The sequence below is a fragment of the Podarcis raffonei genome, chromosome 15, assembly GCF_027172205.1.
Source record: "Podarcis raffonei isolate rPodRaf1 chromosome 15, rPodRaf1.pri, whole genome shotgun sequence".
Taxonomy (NCBI): domain Eukaryota; kingdom Metazoa; phylum Chordata; class Lepidosauria; order Squamata; family Lacertidae; genus Podarcis; species Podarcis raffonei.
This window is the reverse complement of record NC_070616.1, coordinates 19,254,141-19,271,254: the sequence shown is the minus strand read 5'-3', so window position 1 is coordinate 19,271,254 and position 17,114 is coordinate 19,254,141. Positions and strand designations below refer to the sequence as shown.

The window sequence follows — 17,114 nt, the reverse complement described above, 5'->3', positions numbered from 1 at the left end:
ATAGGAATTTGTTCATTTTTATTTTTATTTTCAAAATATAGTCCGGGCCCCCTCAAGGTCTGAGGGACAGTGGACCGGTCCCCTGCTGAAAAAGTTTGCTGACCCCTGGCTTAAGCCCTCTTAAGATTGTAGTATACAACAAGGAGGTTATGTTAAAATGTTCAATAGACATGGACTGGTGTGGCTACTATCCCTACCACCCAGTAACAATTGGTTAAAGTGGGCATAGGAAGCCAGGAAAGTGGGGCACTCCAGGTTTTGCTCCTCACCTCAGCTCCCAACTGGCACGGAAAGGCAGCCAGAACAGCTCTGCCTGCCACAACGTTGGAGAAGCATGACAAATAAGCCAAGCAATTACAGCTGTCCCTGGCTGTGAGTGGTGTCAGATGGATCCATCACTCTAATCAGAGCTCTGGCATGTGGAGAAAATAGCTTCCAGATAAGGGTACAGAGCTCTTCCCCGCCTCCCTTTGCGAAAGTCAATTTTTTATTTCATGTTGCAGTAATAGAAAATGCGACTTGGAAGCAAACCTGGGATCACCGAGCCGCTTGGGTTGTTTATTCTCAAAAGCCTCACCTAACAGACTGCACTCCGGGGTGGCGATGTCAGAGGAGGCTCTCTGAAATGGTGGTGGTGGTGGCTGTTTTGTATATAGAGAGGAAATTTGTCCTCGCCACAACAGGTCCCCTCTCTGCTTGATTACCTGAAAGGGCAATACTCTGGAGGAGGAAATTTCTTAAGATGTATTTATAAAACATGAGTTGAGGAGGGGACCAGTTATCTGATGGATCTACAATGGGTATATCAAGACTTCCCCAAATGAGGATGTTGTAAAGGGGTTAGAAGTTCTATGGTGTCCTATGGGGTTGGGATGGTTCCAGCTGCAAGTATTTAGTACTTCTTATCAGGCAACAATGGTACTTGAATGATCCCACCATGGGACTATTTGGCTTCTAAAAATCTCAGAGGGGGATTGTGTGTATTCATGTTGTTCAAGTGTGGGATAGGGGAGCCTCTGGATAATTCAGCTTCTTGGAATTTTATATGTTCTGAAGAAAGAGCTGAAAGTCTAGTGCTACAGTAAATGTTTCCCCGATTTAAGTCAGGAAAGTACTCTGTACTAGGCAGTTCTGACAACACTTCTGGGAGACACTGAAACAGGTGTACATCAGAACAGGTGTGGGAGAAATTTCATCCTTTAGATTTCACTCAACTACAGCTCCCATCATCCCTGGCCATAGACCATGCTTTCTGGGGCTGATGGGAGTTGGAGTCCAGCAAGACCTGGCAGGCCAATGATTCCCCATACTGACTTCAGGCAGTGGAATGAAGAAGTTTGTTGGTGTAAGGTGCCAGAGAATCCCATAGAAAGCAGAATTCAAGGTGAATACTGGCATTCTTTTGGAGGGTGAAACGTCCATGCAGTTTCCAGGGAAGGTTATCTTCTCAGGTTGGTTTTCCACATCCATAGTAATGAATGTGTCAAAGTCCACGTGTCAGTGAAGAGGAGGATGAAGTTGACTCAAGAAAAGTGGGATAGTGAAGCCCTTGCCCATTACAACTGAAGACAGTCGAAGTTATTATGGAACCAGCAGAGTTGTACAAAATCCTGGACTGACTTTTGCCTGATTAGGAAGTTATAGCATTCACTAAGTGTCACCCTGGTGGCTTAGTCCACCTCATTTCTTGTCCCACTCTTTGAGAGTAGCATTTGACAGAAGCCCCACATCCTGAAAGCTGTTGACATCTGCAGATGCCAGGGAAAGATGCTCAGTGGTAGAGATACTGCATTGCAGGCAGAAGCTCCTGTGTTCAATCCCTGGTAAATTTGAGTAGGGCTAGTAATGCCCCTTGCCTGAAGCCAAGGGAGTGCTGCTACCAGTCAATGTAGACATTTCTGAGCCAGATGGACCAGTGATCTGACTCAGTAAAAGCTACTTCCTATGTTCCTAAATATTAGGAGTAAATATAATTTGTAAAGATTTGGTTGTCTATCCAGTGGCATCCCAAGGATAAGAGGCTAAGGAGGGAGGCTAGTCTTTCATGACTCTAATAAATGTCATGGATGCAGCCCTTGTTCAGCCCTTGTGGCAGAAAATATAAGAGCCCTGCTGGGTCAGACCAAAATCCACATTCACCCCATACATTTAAAAGTAAAGGGTAAAGGGACCCCTGACCATTAGGTCCAGTCGTGACCGACTCGGGTTGCGCACTCATCTCGCTCTATAGGCCAAGGGAGCCAGCGTTTGTCCGCAGACAGCTTCCGAGTCATGTGGCCAGCATGACTAAGCCGCTTCTGGCGAACCAGAGCAGCACATGGAAACGTCGTTTACCTTCCTGCCAGAGTGGTACCTATTTATCTACTTGCACTTTGACATGCTTTCAAACTGCTAGGTGGGCAGGAGCAGGCACCGAGCAACGGGAGCTCACCTCGTCGCGGGGATTCAAACCGCCGACCTTCTGCTCGGCAAGTCCTAGGCTCTGTGGTTTAACCCACAGCGCCACCCGTGTCCCATACATTTAAAGCACCACAATACCACTTTAAAACAGTCCAGGCTTCCCCCAAAGAATTCTGGGACATGTAGTTTGTTAAGGGTGCTGAGGGTTGTTACGAGACCCCTGTTCCAGAGCTACTATCCCCATAGATCCCTGGGAGGGGAAACGGATTGTTAAACCACTCTGGGCATTGCAGCTTTGGGGGTGGGGGATAGGGGTCTCCTGACAACTCTCAATGCTCTTAGTGAACTACAGCTCCCAGAATTATTTGGGGGAAGCCAGGACTCTTTAAAGTGGTTTCATGGTGCTTTAAATGTATGGGGTGTATGTTGCCCTAGTCTAGCAGTCTGTTACTACAGTGGCCAACTTGGTGCCAAAGGGAAGCACTGGACATGAGTCCAGTAGCCCCCCGCCCATCTTCCCCAGACTTGAAAAGAGAGGGTTTTTTAACTCACCTGTCCACCCCTCCCGCATCTCCTTGACCATATACGATCCCACTGGAATACCAGGACATGCTTTACTTACCGTACAGAATGATGCTGGCGTTGGTGTTTCCTAGCTGGTTGTAGGCCACACAGGTATAGTTTCCATAGTCCTGCTCAGAGACATTGAAGAAAGTCAGGCGGGAGAAGAAGGCCTTGTTTTCCACTTTCAACCCTTTCTGTCCTTCAATGAGTCTGAAATAATAGGAGATAGCAAAGATAAAAAGAGGAAGACCAAGAAATGGTGACAAGTCCATGATGGAAGCTAACAGAGTTAGCTGGCATTGCTGCCTATAACTGACTGCATTCGAGCACCATAATTAGATCTGAGCATTCACCAGGGGCCAATTCTGATGCCATTTTTTGGGTCCACGTGATCCCTTGTATGGAGAGATTTCATCAAAAACATAAAATTGGAATGGGTTATCTAAGCCATTTATCTGGAGCTGAGAAGCACTTTCGTGACGTGGGATCATTGGATTCAAGCGTCCTTTCCTTCTCCACCTTGCAGATCCTGCCAGAACAAACAGCTCAAGGCAGAAGATTTCTTTGCCAGCTGCCTTTTAAGGAGATCCCATTGATTTGTCCACAGCACAGATAAACAATTCCAATGAAACGTGCACTGGCTCAGTGAATTCCAAAGGAGGAGACTGTGAATTCTAATGCTACACTAGACAGGACCTTCAAATCAGATTGCAGTAGGAAGGGAGGGAAGAGGCCAGCGAGTTCCATAGTTTAACTATGTGCTGCATGAAGGACTTTCTTTAGTCTGACTTGGATCTTACAGGATTCAGCTTCCTTGAATGTCCATGTGTTCCAGTGTTATGAGAGAGGGAGAGAAACTTTTCTCTATCCACTCTCTCCATGTCATGCCTTATTTTACACACAAGGAACAGACACTAGGCAAAGGAACAGGATGCAGCTGAAGAACTCTGCAAAGTGTCTGCTGGGGGAATGAAATGAGGTTGCTGAGCATATTTGGTAGATGTAAGACACTTTAGTTTCCCCCCACAGTTACACCCCCCATAGCCTCTTTGGTACCTGATTCCCCCACCCTGATACTCTTGTATGCTGCTTAAAAGAAAAAGACAATGTGTGTGTCTCTTTGTTTGTGTGTGTGCTATGCTTAGCTACTTTTCCCCACAGCCTCTTGCTCTGTGTTATTGCCCTGGCTTTTGATCCTGACTGGCAGCATATTGGAAGCTCACGTGATCCACAACTTAAAACAAATGCCTTAATCAAATGGACAATATCTCCAAATTTGTGTTTTCAATGGACCTCTGCACTGTGGAGATAATTAGCGGAGGAGAGCTCCAAGGTCTGGGGACGTCTGTGGGAATTACACAAGCAGAGAATAATTCTAATTTGATAAGTAAGTCTCACTCACAAACTGGGGTGGAATTGTTACAGTGGAGCCTTGCTGTACCAATGAACTTTGGCAATGAGGGCTGCTATTAAGCATAATTCCATGTTAGACACACAGATGAGGATATTGGGGTGAAGGGGCTGTGCCACATGCAGAAGATTACCACTTGCTTGCAGTATTATTACTCTTAACTAAGTGCCATCAATCTACTTTGCTGAGCAGCGTACAGGGAAAAGGTCCCTAATTTTAAGGAGCATACAATCTAAGACCCCATCTGTGCCCTGCATTTAAAGTAGTACTGTGCCACTTAAACATTCAAGGCTTCCACCAAAGAATCATGGGAACTGTAGTTTGTGAAGGGTGTTGAGAGTTGATATTCCCCCCTACATTACCCAGAGTTCTCTGGCAAGGGTGACTGATTGTTAAACCACTATGGAAACTGCAACTCTGTAAGGCAAATGGGACTCTTTTAACAATTGTCAGCACCCTTAAGAAACTATAGTTCCCATGATTCTTTGGGGAAGCTTTGACTGTTTAAAGTGGTATCATAGTGCTTTAAACATATAGTGCAGATGGTCTCAATGTTGACAACGGGGATAATAAGAAGTTGGGTGGAAGAAGCAAAAGTGGCAAGCGAGTGTGAAGGCAGGAATTGAAGACAGCAAAGCTAAAAGTAACATTGGACAAATGCTAGCAGATTCCCTTACAAGTTTGGAAGTTAATCCCCCTGCTTTGAAACATAAATGGGGGTGGGGTCATTCACTTTGCATTTCATTGTGATCCTGCTTAATTAACACTTTACAAACCAAAACATGAGCGAAACCTTCCAAAATGTGCCCTTTTTAAAAATTTTCACTGAAGTTCACTGAGAAAAAAGAGAGAGAGAGGAGAGAGAGAGAGAGAGAGAGAGAGAGAGAGAGAGAGAGAGAACAAAAGATGTATAGTAGAGGAAATATATATAATAGTGACCATAGCCTCCCTGCCTCCAGGCACATATATGTTAACCGGAATTGCATTGAAAATACATACAGAAAGAGAAAAGAATACAGAAATGGGAATGGGTTTTGTTGTGCAAAGAGTTTTTAGTAGAAAATATGTGCTACCATATTTATGGAAATGGGAGCAAACTGAATTTAATAAATTTGGGGAAATGAGAAACAAAGGAAAATTAAAAGTGAAATTCATCCTTCCATAGAATTAGCCCCAGTTCTTTATCCACACTCAGTCGCTGAACGACTGCAGAGAAATGTGCTCATCTACCTCACCAGCACCATGCTGACTGTGCTTAGGGTGGAGCGGCTATCAGTTTTCTAAGAGAGCAAGTAAATTCTGATGCAGTGATGGTGAGGATAGGTCCTGCTGAAATATCCTAACATCAGTTACAACTAATCCTTCATGTACCTTTTGTCATCCTTGTACCACTGGAACTCGGCTGATGGAACTGCAGAGGCGTCACACTGGAGGATGCCTTTTTGTCCCACCGGCACCCCAGTGTTCTTAGTATCTGAGATGTATGGCGGGTCTGTAGAGAAAGGGACAAGTTGAGGGGTTGTTCTCTGTGGCTTTGGAAAATCACTTTGCTCTGCTGTTGCTTCAAGGTCCTTCCCCTCTCCAGAGTTTTGCTTGTGCCAAAAACAAACTGCCAACAGCAGAAGGTTCCTTGGCCAGATGCGCTTGAAGAGTCAGTGACCAGATCCTGGCAGTGAATACTCAAAGGCTATTTTACACGCATTCTCAAAGGAACCAGCTCCAAACTATCTCTTAGACACTACCACTGCCCACACAGTTCCACTTTCTAACTCCTGCCCACTTGATCAATGCATCCTCAACTCTCTGCCACTTTTCAAGTCCTGTTGGTGCAAGATGTGTGTTTTGAGAATGCTCGTGTGTGCAAATGCATGCAAGTCCATGCAGGAATGTGACAACAAACACATGTGTATGCCTAATTGACTATGGACTTACATGTGTGTGTATGAGAAATGTGTGCACTTGTCTGAGTTCTGAAATGCGGGGTATGTGTGTAAATCAGTATGCAAACATGCAGACATGTGTGACCCATTCATTGGGTGAACTGGACATTTGGTCTAGGCAGCATCATTTCTGCTGGGATGTCACTAGAAAGAGATGCTCCCAATTTACCAAGTTACTGTTCAGCCCCCTTTTGGAAGATTTACTGTGGTGCAACAAATGTCAGTTTGTAGCTCAAAGGCAAAGCATGCACTTTTCATGCAGGGCACCATATCCAACATTCTTTAGTGGATGGCTGAGTTTTAGTGTTCTGCAACAGAGGAATCCAACACAACCGTCGCACTAGCACAGGCACAGACAAACTCGGCCTTCCAGATGTTTTGAGACTACAATTCCCATCATCCCTGGCCACTGGTCCTGTTAGCTAGGGATGATGGGAGCTGTAGTCCCAAAACATCTGGAGGGCCGAGTTTGCCTATGCCTGCACTAGCAGAACTCATGCAACAGAATGGTCAATCCACAGCGCAATAAAGTGACCAGCAATCTGCTTATGCATTCTCATGCTCAATGACATTCTGCTAGCACAAAACCTTTTTTTTTTTGCTAGTGAAACAAGTATACTGCTACATAACTTTAACTTAGCGCTACATTGGATACGACTCAGAAGGTTTCAGGTTGGACCAGCTTCATGTAAGGTAGCTTCATATGTTCTTATTTTATCACTTGCAGGTATTTAATTTATCTCTTGCAGGTATTAAAAGGTGCAGAGAATATGCCAAGGAAACACAGAAAATGCAGCAAGAAAGACTGTGGAAATCCTTCCAGCAGCAGCACCCCCACGACTGCTAAGCTGCAGCAACCTACACCCTGCCCTGCAACAACCTACCCAATACTCACAGTTCACTGTGACTTTTACTCTCCGCACCACAGGAGTGGCAACATCGTTGGATGCACTGCATTCGTACTCCCCTGACTGCTCCCGAGTGATGCCGGTGATCTCCAAGTACTCGTCTTCGCTCATGAATCCCACAGCTGTAGAAGAAAGAAAAGGACCAACCTTGACTATGCAGCAGGACAATGTGGCTGGTGAGATACCTAGAAACAGTGCACAATGTTCTCTGGGCATGCATCTTTCACCTGGCACTGCTGCTGCTGATGGGAGTTCTAGATACAGCCCTTAAAACGATCCTTTCCATTTGTTTGCCTGGATATCTTGATGTGGAGGAAAGGAGCATTATATATAAATGAGGTGGTAGGCAGCCAAGCTTGGCAGGCTGCCATTGATAATCCACGTGCGGAAGACACCAAACCCGCTGCCTCCTTTGAAAATGTGTGTGGGGAGCAGGGAGTTCCCTTCACTGTCAAGAGGAGAAATCCCCGGTCCATGGCTTTCAAGCCAAATCAAAGTGCATACTTAGCCTCATTTAGCTTACATTGATGACCCCCTTCAGCAGACTTGAGTCATGCATTTGTACACACATTACCAAAAGAAATAAGAGTGCTTTCCTGCAGTGGTGGGGGCAGTTGGTAAAAGGAGAGAATCTCCATAGTACTAGGGATATGTTTAAGGTATAGACATAAACTGGTTTTGCCCCAGTTTCACTGCCATGGTTGCCACCGCCGCCTCAATAATATCAAGAACCGGAATGTCATGAAAGGGATAAGCAAAAAGGAATCCACCCCCTCCCCAATACAATTCCCAAGGCTCAAAGGTTGTGCACACAGCATACACTCAAAGCACATGGCTTTTTCCAAAGAATCCTGGGAACTGTAATTTACCCCCAAAGAGCTGCATTTCCCAGCACCCTTCACAGACTACAATTCCCTGCATTCTTTAGGGGAAGCTATGTGCTTTAAATGTATGGTGAGTATGCAGTCTTGGGATAAAGTAAAATGAGATAAACTAGTTTCAAACTGGATTGCATTTGCAGTTCAGACATTCCCTCAAAATGCAAAACCATTAGATTATATCAGCATTAAAATACCTTTGGTATAGTGAGTCATTTTTTTGCAAATTGGAAAGTTCAAGTTTGATTTTGAAATGTGGGGAAAGGAAGGAAGAAACTTTACCAATCCCTTTAAAGGATGGCAGAAGGGTGAGGAGGAAGAGAGACATAAATACCTTATTTATTTCTCTTAAATCTCCCCATCTCCTTTTATCAAATCTTTTACAGTCCGGGTGTTGTAATTACTGAGCAGAGCATCTCTGAGACCGGTGTCACACTTAATATTCCTATTAATTTTAAATGTTAGTCCTTGGTACATATGTGTGGCAATTGGTGTCATATTTTAATTAGTCTTGCCCTACACCATCTGAAATTAATAATAGCTCGAATTACCAGTGTAATTTATAAATTAACATTGCTGCAGCATTAGGAAATAAATTAGCTGTGGACAGCTGTTTCTGGAACTGGACGACAATGGCAGTGAGAATGTTTTATGGGGGGGGGAGATACAGTACACACATATAACGTGCCCCCCAAACAGGGACTGAGCTAGTTTTACAGGAAGACAGAATGCCCTTCTGCAAATACCCAGGGGCATGCAAAATCTTGCAGTGAGAGCTGTACGTCTGCAGTCCTCTTATAAATGACAGTGACCATACAGCGCATGGGTGCATCTCAAATACATTCCTGGGAGGGTGCAGCAGTGTGAATGAGAGATGACTGTGCCAGCCAGGACACTGCATAGGGACCATGATGGGAACTGAAATCCCTCTTTGCCATTACATTCACCAGTGCCTTCCCATTACTGATTATTTCCTCCCCCTCATCCCAGACGGCAGACTGTACAGAGGCAGCTACGCCTTGAGGCTTCCTGGTTGCCGCAAGAGCTCTGTGAACTCCTGCTACAGGCCAGCAGCACCCACTGGGGGCCTCCCCTCTGTTATCAGGGAAGGAGAGAGGGGGTCTGCAGAGCTCCCAGGGGGGAAAACAACAGAAGCTGGAAATGTCAAGCAGTTACTGAACTATTTCTCCCCAAGTCCTTCCCCTGGAGAGACACAGAGCCAGCAGGAAGGAAAGTCCTCAATGTCTCTGCTTTCCCTCCTTCCAAGGAAAACAAACTCTGGGAAAGTGCCTTGAACCCTTTGAATCTCTCATCACTCAGAGATTGGGGTGGGGGTGGCATGCAACAATACAAAAGCTGTCTTCCACACCTCTGATAAAGCAAAGGTTCCTACTGATCCCCAGAGGGTTGCTGCAACCCCAAATTATAACCTGTGCAAACATGCCTAGCAGTGCCTCTTTGACTCTATCTCTCCCATAGGGTGAGCCCCATGCACCAGACCACTCTCTCTTTCACACACACCAGCAATATTATTAGAGCGCTCCTGTCAAAGAATGATGAATTTGGACAGGATTGCCAAGAAAACCACCTGTAGCCAATGGATGGCCCATGTTTATAACTGACAGGTCCTGATCTCAGACCCCTCCAAGTGTCCCTATTTTCCAGGGACTGTCCCAGATTTACAGAAGCCATCCCAGTTTCTGATTTGATCCTGGAATGTCCCAGTTTTCCTTAGGACATCCCTATTTTCATCGGAGAAATGTTGGAGGGTATGGAGTTAAGTGACTCCTGAGCCAAGGAGGTAAGTAACTATACAACCTTCAGAAAACATCTGAAGGCATCTATTTAATGTTGTATTATATATATTGGAAGCTGCCCAGAGTAACTAGGCAACCCAGTCAGATGGGCAGGGTATTATTATTATTATTATTATTATTATTATTATTATTATTAAACATCCCTATTTTCATCAGAAAAATGTTAGAGGGCTTGCGATCTTATTTTCTCAAGGCTGCAGATTGAAAACAATGGTTTCTCAAGGCAACACCCTACTATAAATGTGGGCAGCTTAAGCATGCTTTCTGAATATGTAGCCATCCTTTACTAAACCCTCATGTCTTCCAAACATGATTTGTTCCTTACCTTGGAAGGAGAAAGGATTAAGAGCCCTTGTAACAGAAAGAGCCTTGCTTTGCTTTTCAGAGAATTGTTTTAAAAGAGGGTACTTAGTTAACTTCTCAGCCAAGTCTTTCATAGAAATGAATAAATTGGATGGATCTACTTAAGTCGGGGGACGCGGGTGGCGCTGTGGGTAAAAGCCTCAGCGCCTAGGGCTTGCCGATCGAAAGGTCGGCGGTTCGAATCCCCGTGGCGGGGCGCGCTCCCGTTGTTCGGTCCCAGCGCCTGCCAACCTAGCAGTTCGAAAGCACCCCCGGGTGCAAGTAGATAAATAGGGACCGCTTACTAGCGGGAAGGTAAACGGCGTTTCCGTGTGCTGCGCTGGCTCGCCAGAGCAGCTTCGTCACGCTGGCCATGTGACCCGGAAGTGTCTCCGGACAGCGCTGGCCCCCGGCCTCTTGAGTGAGATGGGCGCACAACCCTAGAGTCTGTCAAGACTGGCCCGTACGGGCAGGGGTACCTCTACCTCTACTTAAGTCAGAAATAGTCGCTGCCCCCTGTGGCCTTCCATACAAAAACTCAGACCTTGTTCTTTTATTCCCTGCTAACCTTTGCTTAAAGTCAACTTTTTGGAATTTGGAAACTTTGGTGAAATTCTCATGGGTGAGTTTTCATGGTTTTTGTTAAGACTGATTTACTTTTGAGGTGGCTGGTGGCTGTTTGTGGGTGTGTCTTCTTTCATGCTACCAATCATCTCCCCAGTGGCCTGTGCTCTGCAGCTTCCCTGGGTGTCCAGGCTTCAGTGAAAACCCAGAGAAAGGTATCATGAGGCAACTTCTCCCAAGAGGCTTTTTTTCAGATCAGGAAGCGCAAAAAGCCAGGGCACAAGAAGAGTCCCACTGGGTGAGGCCAAAGGCCTGTCAGTACTCCAGCATCCTGTTCTCGCAATGGCTAACCAGATGCCTGTGGGAAACATGCAAACAGGGCCTGAGGACAAGAGCATTCTCCCTGCCTCTGGTTTCCAGCAGCTGGCATTTAGAGGCATACTTCCTCTGACAGTGGAGGTAGAACATGGGGAGGCAAACTAAGACCCGGGGGCCAGATCCGGCCCAATCACTTTCTAAATCTGGCCCATGGATGGTCCGGGAATCAGTGTGTTTTTACATGAGTAGAATGTGTCCTTTTATTTAAAATGCACCTCTGGATAATTTGTAGGGCATAGGAATTTGTTCATTTTTTTTCTTTCAAAATATAGTCCGGCCCCCGCACAAGGTCTGAGGGACAGTGGACCGGCCCCCTGCTGGAAAAGTTGCTGACTCCTGAGGTAGAACATAGCCATTGTGGCTAGTAGCCATTGATCACCTTTTCCTCCATGAATTTGCCTAATCTTTTTAACAACATCCAATTTGGGCAGCTTCTGGTGCAATGTTTCCTGGAAAGAGAGGAGAAAGCACACACCACCCTCAGGTTTTTTCGCCGCCACAAGGTAATTTCAAAACCATGCACCAAACTTCTGTGGAAATTATAACACGCTCTGAGAACAAAGCAGAAACGCTGGAGCCTCTTTCACAGGGGAAGAACATTTTCAAGAAATTGGAAGATGGGTTTGGTTTTTTGTTTTTGTTTTTGACACAGCAATAACTTTAATTCCTACTCAGGGGACTCACTCAATGAATTGAAAAGGAAGGTGGGGGTTGAAGTTCAAGGGGGGGACAAGTCCAAGGAGTCCCACACATTCTGAATCTTCCACAAACACCCACACCTCAAAAATTCCTGAAGAGCAGCTGCACTAGCTGGTTGTGTCAAAACAAAATGAGTCCTGTCACACCTTGACAAATGACTAATAAATTGTGACAGCAGCTTTTGAAGGAAAGAGCATATTTCCTCAGTCTGCCCCTCAGACTCTTCTACCTCACAGATGAACTTTTTAGAGCATCCCTTCCCGAGAAGCCTGAAAGGAGCTGAGACTTGTTGATGCATCATTATGCAACCTGTGCCTTCCCTATTGCCGCGATGATGAATTGTTAACATCCGGATGCCTCTGAGTTCCCAGTTCTGGGATTCCCTTAGCACCCTCCCTTAGCTTTGGGGGAGAAAATGCTGAGCTCATCAGTATCCAGCATAACCGAAGGGCATGGTGTTGAAGGCATTATTCCAAAATCAATATCCTTTGGTTTGGGTGGAGGGGTTGCGGGTGGGAGAAAGGAAAAAAACACAACTGCAGTTTTGTGTTCCAAGAGCTGCCCTGAATACACTGAAATAAATACACATGAAAATGGGGGAAGGATCCCTTTATGGCTGACCTAGAATCGGTGTCCCAGTAGAACAGTGTGTTCTGCTGATAAAGTGAATATGCTGCCAAGAGCCTGAATACAGTCCATGCACAAATTTCACTTCTCTCTGTATTATATATATATATATATATATATATATATATATATATATAGGCAACAAAAAGCTCGCTGGCTTCCTAATTAACAAAGAACTGAATTTCTTCCCTCAAGTAGATGCAGGCCATTTAGAGAGCATAGCCCACACTGAAGTGTGTGCCAAAAATCCTGAGCAGCTGGAAAAGCACCACACACCTCATTGCTGGTGTTTGGATTGTTCCTAAGGTAAAAGGGAGTTGGGCTTGATTTTGTCAACACACAACAGGCTTCAAAGTAACTTTGTGGGCAGGGGTCGATAGATCACTCTGTTTCCAGCCTGTGTCACTTTTGCACAAGGACCCGCTGAAATTAATAAGACACAACCAGGGCCGGATTTAGGTTTGATGAGGCCCTAGGCTACTGAAGGTAATGGGGCCCTTTATAAGTCCAGCTGTCCTTTGTCAACAACAAATTGTCACTGTTTTTTTTGTGTTGACTCTATGCTATATGGTAATTCATGGACCTAATAGGTATCTAAAGCCATTTGCACATAACAAAATACCGTATTTTTGCTCTATAGGACTCACTTTTTCCATCCTAAAAAGTAAGGGGAAATGTGTGTGTGTCTTATGGAGCGAATGCAGGCTGCACAGCTATCCCAGAAGCCAGAGCAGCAAGAGGGATCGCTGCTTTCACTGTGCAGCGATCCCTCTTGTTCTGGCTTCTGAGATTCAGAATATTTTTTTTCTTGTTTTCCTCCAACAAAAATTAGGTGCGTCTTATGATCTGCTGCGTCTTATAGAGCAAAAAATACGGTATGTATTTTATCAAAGTAATTGTTGAACTGAAATGCAATTAAGAAGAAGTATATTTGGGGGCCCCAAGAGAGTGGGCCCCTAAGCTATAGCTTGTTTAGCTATAAACACAACTAACTTAAGTCTGTTCATTTCCATGGGTCTACTCTAAGTAGAAGACAGCAGGATACGATTGTGCATGTACACACATGCACCAATCATTGTTTTGGTTATTTTGGGAAACCTCTGGACAACTGTGTTCCAATTCCTACAATAGTTAAAGAGCAGGTCAGCTCATACTGGAATTCACAAAGATGGAATCTGTCAAGCATCTTGATTATGTGGGTAATTTAAAAATAAAATAAAATCTCTGAATGTGAGGCAGGAAAATTCAGCACTAAGAGCTTCCCTTCTCTCTCTTTGTTCTTCCAGGATAGTGCAGATTAAGTTGAACATGGAATGAATGATGATCCCAGCAGGGAAAGCTAAAGGCACATGCTCAAGGTCACTTAAGATGGATTTGGTACCCTTTAGCACCCTTTAATCACTCTGCTGTGCTAGGAGTCAGGGTGGCTAAAGGGGGCAAAAGATGGATTGCCCACCACCATCACACTTTCAATGAATGTTTATAGGTGAAGTAGGAAGCCGGATCCATGTTAATAGTTACATGAAGACAGAATGAACACCACATCATGTGCCAGCATCAAGAAAAGGCTAGTCTCCAGGTGTCCGGTTTCATGGCTTATGGGAAGTCAACTATCAATCCAATGGGTAGTAGGACAGAGGTTAGAAGTGTTGTGATCTACCATCAGTTATTCCATCCTATCTACAACAGAGGGCCTCCCCATTGGCTCAGCTGAGAGACCAGCAACTATTAGCTCCTCTCCTCCTTCAACTCTCTCCATTCCAGCTGTTCATTACTAAGAACTAGTGTATGAGCTTTCTTTCTTTCTTTTCCTCTTCCTGCCTCCCCAGTCCATTTTCCTTTTGTGTCATGTCATTTAGACTACAAGGCTGATGGCAAGGGCTGGCAGAACTGATATCTGGAAGCCTCTCTTGCACCCTTTCCATTTTCAGCAGAATAAATACTTTACTACAAATAGTTGAAACAAAGCAAGAACCAATAACATGTTCCAGCTTATGCAGGGGTCACGTTGCAAAAGCAGCAAGTGAATGTCAGAATGGGGTAGAAGTGGAAATCGGAAGCCAAAGCAGATAGACAGGAAGATTGAGTTCCTCCGGTGGTACATGACCCCAGTCAAGCTTGCAAAAATCTATCATTTGCCCGATAACAAATGTTGGAAATGTAAGGAAAATGAAGGTACATTCTTTCACCTTTGGTGGACGTGCCCTAGGATTAAGGCTTTCTGGGAAATGATATATAATGAATTGAAAAAGGTATTTAAATATACCTTCTTGAAGAAACCAGAGGCCTTTCTCTTGGGCATGGCCGGCCAAGTGGTGCCAAAGAAGGACAGAACTTTTTTTATGTATGCTACAACAGCAGCAAGAATACTCATCGCAAAGTATTGGAAGACGCAAGATCTACCCACTCTGGAAGAATGGCAGATGAAACTGATTGACTGTATGGGATTGGCAGAAATGACGAGCAGAATCCGTGACCAGGGAGAAGAGTCGGCAGAAGAAGATTGGAAAAAAATTAAGGACTATTTACAGAAATATTGTAAAATTAAGGAATGCTGAATGGTTTCTAGCTGTAATGATATAAAGGAACATGGATGAAAAAAAGAGTTTGGATAGAAAATAAGGTGATATTATAAGCTGTAATGCTTTAAGTTAAGGATTTGCTGAACAAATAATCTGAAATGGAATACATGAAGGGGAGGTATGAGGAGGTCAGAGAAATATGTTACTGAAAAGATTGTATTATGAACTATATGTCTTTTTTAATTTGTTTGTTTGTTTTTTGTTTGTATAAAAAATTGAAAATCTTAATAAATATCTTTTTTTTTAAAAAAAGGAAGATTGAGTTCCTCCTTCTATTTCTCCTTCTTCTCTTGCTGTCTGCACCTTCTTTCTTCTCTCCCCTATTTCTACTGCTGTTGGCTTACTGGAGCAATGGCAGGCTCTGGATGCACTGAAGTGAGCACTGGGAAGCTGCTCACAGCAGGCCTCTGAACGCTTCCACAATCGGCCTCAACATAAAGGCTGTTCACAAGTTACATTCAACAAGTGTACAATCTGTACAGACGGTTCAGCTGTACACTCATGCAGTTATTCACAAGCAATGAGTGTATACTCTGTGTACACCATAGTTGCACTGTACAAGCAGAGATGTAGGGTGGCATTGATTTCAATGCAGCGCTGTTTCCATTCTGCTGCAGCTTGGCTTCTGACTAAAGCTGCGTCGTTCATCTTGCTGTGGCAGAATTTTTACATACTTGATTATTTTATCCTTATGCTATTCCACACCATTCATTTAAGTTCAGAGGAAGCACAAAGCAAATGGGGTGGTGGTGGTGATCAATTATGTAATGATCGCATATAAACAAAAGCAACTGCATTGATTTCTGTTCCAGATGTTGTTGTTTAGTCGTGTCTGACTCTTCGTGACCCCATGTCCAGAGCACGCCAGGCACTTCTGTCTTTCACTGCCTCCCGCAATTTGGTCAAACTCATGCTGGTAGCTTTGAGAACACTATCCAACCATCTCATCCTCTGTCGTCCCCTTCTCCTTGTGCCCTCCATCTTTCCCAACATCAGAGTCTTTTCCAGGGACTCTTCTATTTTCATGAGGTGGCCAGAGTATTGGAGCCTCAGCTTCACGATCTGTCCTTCCAGTGAGCACTCAGGGCTGATTTCCTTCAGAATGGAGAGGTTTGATCTTCTTGCAGTCCATGGGACTCTCAAGAGTCTCCTCCAGCACCATAATTTAAGATATGGAGGGAATAAAAAGCACCAGCAATTTCCACTCTTTCAGTGTCCTTATCAAGTAGCATGCTTTCATCCACAAAAATACTCACACAGGATTTGTGGAAAGACATCTTGAACCACCGCGGTGTAGTGGTTAGAGCTCTGGATGTAGACCTGGGAGACCAGGGTTCAAATCCCCACTCAGCCATGAAGTTAACAGGATAGCGTTCGACTAGTCACTACCTCTCAGCCTAACCAACCTCACAGGGTTATTATGAGAATGAAACAGAAAGAATGAGAACGATGGACAGTACCTCAAGCTCCTTGGAGGAAAAGTGGAATATAAATGAGACAGATAAACAAACAGCATGCATCTAATTCTCTAAAACCATCTCTCTCTCTCTCTCTCCCTTTCTCTCTGGTATTTGTCTCCCCCCTCTTTTTATTATTATTATATTATGTATGTTGTGTTTTATGTGGTAAACTGGCCTGTGGTCTCTTGATGAATGGCAGAATATAAATTTAATAAATTCAAAAATGAAATTAAGACTCTCATCTGGGAAAAACCCTGTATGGAAGTACATGGAGTAGGGATTTCCTTACGAGTTTTGTGATGTTATTGTTCCATTAAATAAAATAAAATAAAAACCCAAAACACTTTAAAGTAAAGCTGTATTTTGATGGACACAAGAGCAGTAAATAAAATCTAAAGCCATAAAGCTTTTTAAAATCCCAATCCAGCTGAGACCATTTAAGTGCACCGCCTAGCAAATAAAACACGGATCCCGTTCCAAGCCGGATGTTTATTTGCCAGATTCCAGCCTGCGGAATACATTATTATCTTTTCCCAACACCTCT

At 44.3% G+C, this 17,114-nt stretch overlaps 1 protein-coding gene across 9 annotated transcripts in view; it reads right to left on the bottom strand.

Annotated features, from left to right (window-relative positions):
- The window catches only part of NTM (neurotrimin), an 813,345-nt gene that overhangs the window by 19,453 nt on the left and 776,778 nt on the right, over nt 1-17,114 (bottom strand). For all 9 annotated transcript variants that reach the window (XM_053367507.1, XM_053367508.1, XM_053367509.1 and 6 more), the window contains 3 exons: nt 7,211-7,345; nt 5,747-5,867; nt 3,023-3,174 (listed from right to left, as the gene is read on the bottom strand). In XM_053367507.1, the coding sequence (XP_053223482.1) occupies nt 3,023-3,174; nt 5,747-5,867; nt 7,211-7,345 (408 nt within the window). The remainder of the gene's footprint in view (nt 1-3,022; nt 3,175-5,746; nt 5,868-7,210; nt 7,346-17,114) is intronic.